This window comes from Dipodomys ordii, unplaced genomic scaffold (genome assembly GCF_000151885.1).
Source record: "Dipodomys ordii isolate 6190 unplaced genomic scaffold, Dord_2.0 Scaffold85, whole genome shotgun sequence".
Classification (NCBI taxonomy): Eukaryota; Metazoa; Chordata; class Mammalia; order Rodentia; family Heteromyidae; genus Dipodomys; species Dipodomys ordii.
Genome location: NW_012267301.1, coordinates 6,790,221 through 6,797,816, shown reverse-complemented (window position 1 = coordinate 6,797,816; position 7,596 = coordinate 6,790,221). Strand labels below are relative to the sequence as shown.

Genomic DNA, 7,596 nt, shown 5'->3' with positions numbered 1-7,596 from the left:
AGGAAGGAAGGAAGGAAGGAAGGAAGGAAGGAAGGAAGGAAGGAAGGAAGGAAGGAAGGAAGGGAGGGAGGGAGGGAGGGAGGGAGGGAGGGAAGGAGGGGGGAGGGGAGGGAGGAAAGGAAAAAAAGAAGAAAAACAAAGGAAGAAGAAAGGAAGGAAAATCTTAGCCAGGTACTGATGATTCACTCCTGTAATCCCAGCTACTTAGAAGGTCCAAGTCTGAGGATCAAATTTTGAAGTCAGCCCAGACAAGAAAATCTGTAACTCTTATCATCAATTAATCACCAAAAAGCCAGAAAAAGAGGTGTACTTCAAATGATAGAGCACTATCCTTGAGCAAAATAGCTAAGGGACAGCACCCAGGCCCTGAATTCAAGATCCACTACTGATGCCAAAAATAAATAAATAAATATTCTTTTTAAAAAATTGAAGGCATCAACTTACTCTATGAAAGAATCCACATTGCTGAAAAGCAAGATTGCTTTTCCAGCTAAGCAATGTGTTTGAGTGACTATTAGTCCAGTTATTCTTAAACCATTTCATTTCTGTCCTTGGGCTTGAGATCCTCAAAACTCAGCCTCCTGAGTAGCTAGGATTCTGTCTCTGGAGAAAGGAAATAATGAGGAAGAACTGAAAGAAGAAAAACATACAAATTTTCCTGTCTCTGCAGACACTGAAGAGGCCGGTGCTCCAGTCCCCACCGGTCTGAACAATCGCTGTGAGTGTGGTCCTCCCACTGGCGCCTCGAACTGGTTGCTTCACCACGGTCTGGGCTGGTCCATGACTCCTGGTGGGGAGAGGAAGATGATGAACCTGGAAACAGAGATGCTTTAAAAAGGCAACCATTAAATAAGACAGAGTAATAAAGAAGAGATAAGAATCCATCCCATTAACACATTAAAGAAATAAATTCCTGAGTCTCACCCCAGACCCACTGTGCATGTCTCCAAGGAAAACCTAAAGAATCAGTCTCCAGGAAATTTCTAGCATCATCCTGATATCTCACTGAAACCTGATTCCTGTAGATTTGGAGACCATGTGACTACAAAGCTTCCAAGTCTTCCACCAGCTCCATAGCAGGTATAAATATCAGAGAGATAGCAAGAGGGTAGAGTTAAGAGGGAAGACAGAGGGGCTGGGAAGGTGGCTCAGTGGTAGAGCGCTTGCCTTGCATGCCAGAGGCCCTGGGTTCGATTCCTCAGCACCACATAAGCAAGAAGAAAAAAGCTGGAAGTGGCGCTATGGCTCAAGTGGTAGAGCGCTAGCCTTGAGCTGAAGAGCTGAGGGACAGCGCCCAGGCCCAGAGTTCAGGTCCCATGACCGGACCCAAAAAAACAAACAAACAAAAGAGGGAAGACAGAAGGAAAATTGGGCATGAAGCCTACACATCTGAAGAGCCAGTGAGACATCAAGAAGAATTTTAGCAAAGAACTAGAAATGATACATCAGTGCTTAAAGGAACGGCTGGACTTCAAGTGTCTTGCCCACTTGTTTCATGGATCTATGAGGAGGAAAACAGGCCTCTCCTCAGCCTCATAGACAAAATCTAAAGTCTAATGAGCCTTTGAAAAGCCAACCTAAGTGTTTGAGACTTGGCAAAAAGTACTGACTCCAAAAAAATTTTTTAAGTGTAAAACACAAATTAATGCTCAGTAAAACAACAACAACAAAAATAATTGTGCCAGACACTGGTGTTTCACACTTGGAATCCTACCTACTCAGGTAGCTGACATCTGAGGATTACAATTCAAGGCCAGCCTGGGAAGACAAAATCCAAAAGACGATTTTTCCAATGAGCCAGCTGGCAGTGGAGGTATAGCTCAAGTGGTAGAGCACCAGCCTTGAGCAAAAAGCCAAATAAAAGCAAAAGGCCCCGAGTTCAAGCCACAGTACCAACACACCCAAAAGTATTATGTTAATTTCATTAATTGCCAGATTTACAATTCACAAATATATTCTTTTTGAGACAGTTTATTAGTTTTCCAAAGGTGCTCAAGTACACATAACTGCTGAGCAGTAGTAGACCGTCAATTTCAAAAGCAAATTTATTTTGAAAAAATCATTTTAAAAATTATAAAAATCCAAGCCAGGTGGCTCATGTTTGTAGTTTTAGCTACTTCAGGAGGCTGAGACATGGAGGATCACAGTTCAAAGCCAGTCTGGGGAGAAAAGTCCATGAGATTTCGTCTCTAAATAACTAGCCAAAAAAGAAAAAACTGATTCTCAAAATGTGGTTCAAGTGGGAGAGGATCATCCATGAGCAAGAAATCCAATCAAGAGGCTGGGAAGGTGGCTTAGTGATAGAGTGCTTGCATAGCATGCATGAAGCCCTGGATTTGATTCCTCAATACCACATAAACAGAAAAGCCTGGAAGTGGCATTGTGGCTCAAGTGGTAGAATGCTAGCCTTGAGCTAGAGACAAGTTCAGAGACAAGCCCCAGTTCAAGCCTCTGGACTGGGAAAGAAAGAAAGAGAGAGAGACAGAGAGACAGTGAGACAGAGAGAGAGAAAGAGGAAGAAAAGGAGGAGGAAGGAAGGAGAGGGAGGGAGGGAGGGAGAAAGAGAGAGAAAGGAAAGAAAGAAAGAAAGGAAGGAAGGAAGGAAGAAAGAAAGAGAGAGAGAAAAAGAAAGAAAGGAAGGAAGGAAGAAATAGAAAGGAAGGAAAGAAGGAAGGAAGAAGGAAGGCAAAGAGAAAGAGAGAGAGGAAGGAAAGAAGGGAAGGAGGGAAGAGGGAGGGAGGGAGGGAGAGAAAGAAAGAAAAAGAAAGAAAGAAAGAAAAAAGAAAGGAAGGAAGGAAAGAAGGAAGGAAGAAGGAAGGCAAAGAGAAAGAGAGAGAGGAAGGAAAGAAGGGAAGGAGGGGAGAGGGAGGGAGGGAGAGAGAGAGAGAAAGAAAAAGAAAGAAAGAAAAAAGAAAGGAAGGAAAGAAGGAAGGAAGGAAGGAAGGATGGAACCTAATCAAGTAGGAGCCTTTGCTCAAGATATGGTACTAACATCAAATAAACAAATAAATAAGTTTTTAAAATCTTTTCATGTATTGTTCATACTATAATTTTATATACATGAGGAGGAAAGACTTACAAGCTGGATACATGTTTATATGCTTATGATGTGACTTAGACTTACTTCTGTGTACTGATATTTTTTCTTCAAAATTCATGCGTTATAACTCTAGACCTATGTGGCTTTTTGTGGGCATATGGCTCTTAGAAAGTAAAGTTAAATGAGGTCAATAGGGTGAGATCCAGGTTTAATAGAACTGATGGACACATAAAAAGAGAAAGATGCACAGAGGAAAGGCCATGTGATATACTACAAGTCAGGAAGGGCTATCACAGAACCTAGGCTGGGCTGGCACTCTGACCTGGCACTTCTAGCCTCTTCAACTGAGAAAACTAAGTTCCCTTGTTTATTCCACTCAGACTTTGGTCTTTACTTATGGTAGCCCCAGCCAACCAACCCACCTATGAGTATTTGAGACTGTTCCTGAAGAAGCTACTATTATGTCTTGTTTCCTCTACCTCCATGTGAACCCCTCCCACCCAACGAGTACAACTGCTCCTCCCTGTAGGTCCACCATCCATTACACTATCCTGAAGCCTGGTGGGTGCATGACAAATATTTGTAAATTCATGTCTCTTCTGTGGTAATTGAGTCCTCCTCGAATGTTGCTCCTCTAACCTAAACTATGGCACTTGGACACTGTTTCATTCACTAGTGAAGCCTCAACTCTCATATGTACGTTAACAAAATAAAAGCAAAGGAATGCCTAAAATCTGTCTATATCCCAGCAGGATATATATATTATATATACATATATATACATATATATATATATATATATATATATATATCAGCACTATGCTAAGAGCCTCAACATCTCTGGTTTTAGTGAAAAGATATCTTAGGCCAACCACCTGGATTTGACATTTCCCCTGAAATGAACCATTTACTGCTTGCAGCCCTAGAATAGAAATTTTTTTGCTTCTATTTTGACAAGCTTATAATATCTTTTATCACAGCAAGAAAGCCTGTCTTCTTTCTATTCCAAATCAAATAACTAAGAGGATAGCACTCTCGTGTTAAGAATTTTAAAAAAACAAAACTAGTTACTGTGTGTGTGAGAGAGAGAGCATGCACATGCACCTGCCCATCCAATTTTGAGCTCAAGTTAAATTATATTCTTTCTTTAATATCTTACATCTTCCCACACTTGTCATCCTAGCCACTCAGGAGACTGAGATCTGAAGATGGAAGATCAAAGGTAGCCCAGACCAGACAGTTGGAGACTCTTATTTCCAATTAATCAGCAAGAAGCCAGATACGAGGCTGTCCTAAGTTCAAGTGCCAAGTCCTGTGTGTCAACACACACACACACACACACATACACACATCTTACATTGTTAGTGATTTTTTATATTAAAATGCTTGAATTTACCACTCACAGATCATGATTTACAATAATAACTACAACCATGTCTACTCTTCACTAAGCATCTTTTATGTGCCAGGCACTTAGTGGTCCCTTAGCTTTCTGGACAGCATTTCTGTATTTATCCCACAGAATCTAATACTGTTATGAAGAAGAAGAAATGGCTGTATCTGACAACCACAGAACTATGCTGTCTGTTTACCATCAAATTCAATAAATTCATCCAATCTCCATTTAGTGAAAAGAGCACACACTTTAATTTTTTATTTTATTTTAAATTTTATTGTAAGGGTGATGTACAGAGGAGTTACAGTTACATGAGTCAGGTAGTGAGTACATTTCCTTTTGAACAGTGTCACCCCCTCCCTCATTCTCTCCCAGTTTTTCCCCTCCTAACTTCCCTCCCTGCAAAGTTGTGTGGTTCATTCCCAACATCATGTCTAGTGGGTTTCACTGCTGAATTGGTTCATCCTTTGTCCAACCATTTCTGTGTTTCCCCTTCCTTTCCCCAAATCAGATAAACTTATATACAAGACAAAGGATACAGAAATTGAAAACAGCTACAGAGGGGGAAAAAAAGGAAAGAAGAAGAAAAAAGAACCACAAATGGTATAATTAAAAAAAAAACTCTTTTTTTTTTTTTGTCTTTTCTTTTTTGGTACTGGGGATCGAACCCAGGACGTTGCACTTGCTAGGCAAGCGCTTTGCCACTGAGCTACATCCCAGCCCAATAAAAAAAACTCTTACTTCCATTTCTTGGAGTTCATTTTGATAAGCATCATTTTATACGATCTTATGTACATAGCTGTTGAGCCCCTGTGATCCTAAGAATATCCTTTTTTCTCACTGTGTGAGTGTTTAGATTGCTGTTTAATCATGTCCAGGTGAAATTATTTGTCTTTTACTGTCCATTGGGTTTACTTGTAGATTTACAGGCACATTCTAGATATTACAAATGAGGGAAACCATGCTGCCTATGTTTCTTTGGGTTTGCTTACTTTGCTTAGTATAATTTTTTCCAAGTCTTTGCATTTTCTTACTAATGGGGCAATGCATTCTTTCTGATGGAAGCATAGGTTTCCATTGTGTGTGTGTGTGTGTGTGTGTGTGTGTGTGTGTGTGTATGTGTGTCACATTTTCTTGATCCATTCATCCATTTAGGGGCATCTGGGTTGATGGTTAGCTATGGTAAACAATGCTGTAGTGAACATGATTATGCTGGTGGCTTTAGTGTAACTTGGTTTGTGGTAAATCAGATAGATGCCCAGAAGTGGGACTTCTGTAATTAGTCTCCATACTGCTTTCCAGAGAGATTAAACAAGTTTACATTCCCACCAACAGTGTAGTAGTGTTCCCTTTTGGCCACATCCCTAGCATCTGTTATTGTTAGTTTCCTAAATAATGGCCATTCTAACTGGGGTGAGGTAGAATCTCAATGTTGTTTCGATTTACATTTCTTTTTATGGCCAGAGATGTTGAACATCTCTTCATGTGTCTATTGGCCATTCTAATTTCTTCTTCAGAAAAGTCTCTCTTTAAGTCTTTAGCCCACTTGCTAATGGGTGGTCATTTCTTTGAGGATTTGTTTTGGGGAGGTTTAATTTTTGAACTCTGAATGTATTTTAGGTATGAGGCCCTTTAGATCTTAGCCCTTTTGGTGGACTTTATAATTATTATCTTGCTAATTAGGTCTTTTGCCATACAGAAATGCTTCAATTAAATCAGTTTCATTTATCTCATCTTTCTTTGATTTGTTGTGATTCTGGATCTTTACTTAGGTAGTTTCTACCTGGAGCTCACATTTTAGAGTCAGGCATTCTAATTTTTTGGCCTTGGGAAAAAACAATAGCTCACAACCTTCCATTTTGGCATCTTCCTACATAAAGTTGGATTCTAAATACCCCAGCTCTACTAGCCATGTGTACGAAACCAGATTGTATACTTGGCACCACCTGGCGGGCATGCAATCCATGGCAGCTATTGCTATTACTGTAACTTTAGGACCTAGTATATACCCCAGGCAGTCTGTATAGCTTTCTGTGAAACAGAGACAGAATATCTGGGCCAATTTTTCAGTTGTCATAAGTTCTATCCAAATGCCTTAAAGTTTAGCCAGGGTGACTCTATTCCAGTTTTCCCAGGCTGGACAAAGTACTGAAAATCAAGCAGCCCCAGGAAAACCTTGAGAGGTGGTCATTCACACCAGGAGCAGAGGGAAGCTTTAACTCATGGGAGGCAGGAGGCTGAGTCCAGTCAAAGTTTGATCCACTCTTACCTAGTAAAGATGTTTCAGATAGACAAAAAGCACATCTTTCCCCATCTGTGTGTGTGTGTGTGTGTGTGTGTGTGTGTGTGTGTGTGTGTGTTACTGGGGCTTGAAATCAAAGCTCAGAAATATGCTCTTAGCCCTTTTTGCTGTATTTGTTCAAATAGGATCCCATATTTATGTCTAAGTCCATCTCTTAGTTATGCTTCCACATAGATTTGATAACAGGCATGTGCTACTGCACATTGATTAAAATGAGGGTCTCATGAACATTCTTCCTAGGCTAGCTACAGTGATCCTCAGATCTCAGTCTAATGAATAGCTAGGATTACAAGCATGAACAACTGTGCCCAGCCTTTTCTCATGTTAACATCATTCTGCTTTCTCCTTGTTCTCCAGTAGGAGCTAAACATTTTTCCCATTACATGGGAAAGGTAGCAAGGACTTTGCTCCAGACCCACTCTTCCTCCCCCTATCTCCTTATGAGCAAAGAATGGGGACATTGTCTTCATCCAAGGGGGGTATTTCAACTAGAGAGAAAAAGCTGAGAAAATTTCATCCTACTTCCTACCTGAAGTTAGGAATGCAATGTCTTTCCTCTTCAGATGATCTGAGTGAGAACAGCAGAGGTGAGGGGAGGCCCAGTAAGGACACACCATCAGGACAGCCGCAGAAGGAATGGGCAAGCCAAGACATGGGGAGAGTGTTTTCCCAGCACTTGGGCCTGTCCTCGTCCCTCTAGCAATGACTGATTCTAAAATCAGCTTCAATCCAGAGTGAAACAACTCTTTGAAAGAATGTTGCTCTGATATTCTAGAACCTGAGGTCATAACCATGCAACTGACAGACATTATACCTCTTTAAAGACAGACACACAGCTGGGCGCCAGTGGCTCATGCC

General features: G+C 40.8%; 1 protein-coding gene across 1 annotated transcript in view; it reads right to left on the bottom strand.

The window, feature by feature from the left end:
• Plac8l1 (PLAC8-like 1) overlaps positions 1 to 7,392 on the bottom strand; it is a 29,382-nt gene extending 21,990 nt beyond the window's left edge. The window contains exons 1-2 of the mRNA XM_013025532.1: positions 7,268 to 7,392; positions 651 to 787 (exon numbers count right to left, since the gene is read on the bottom strand). Of these exons, the coding sequence (XP_012880986.1) occupies positions 651 to 787; positions 7,268 to 7,392 (262 nt within the window). The remainder of the gene's footprint in view (positions 1 to 650; positions 788 to 7,267) is intronic.
• Between the last annotated feature and the right edge of the window lie 204 nt (positions 7,393 to 7,596).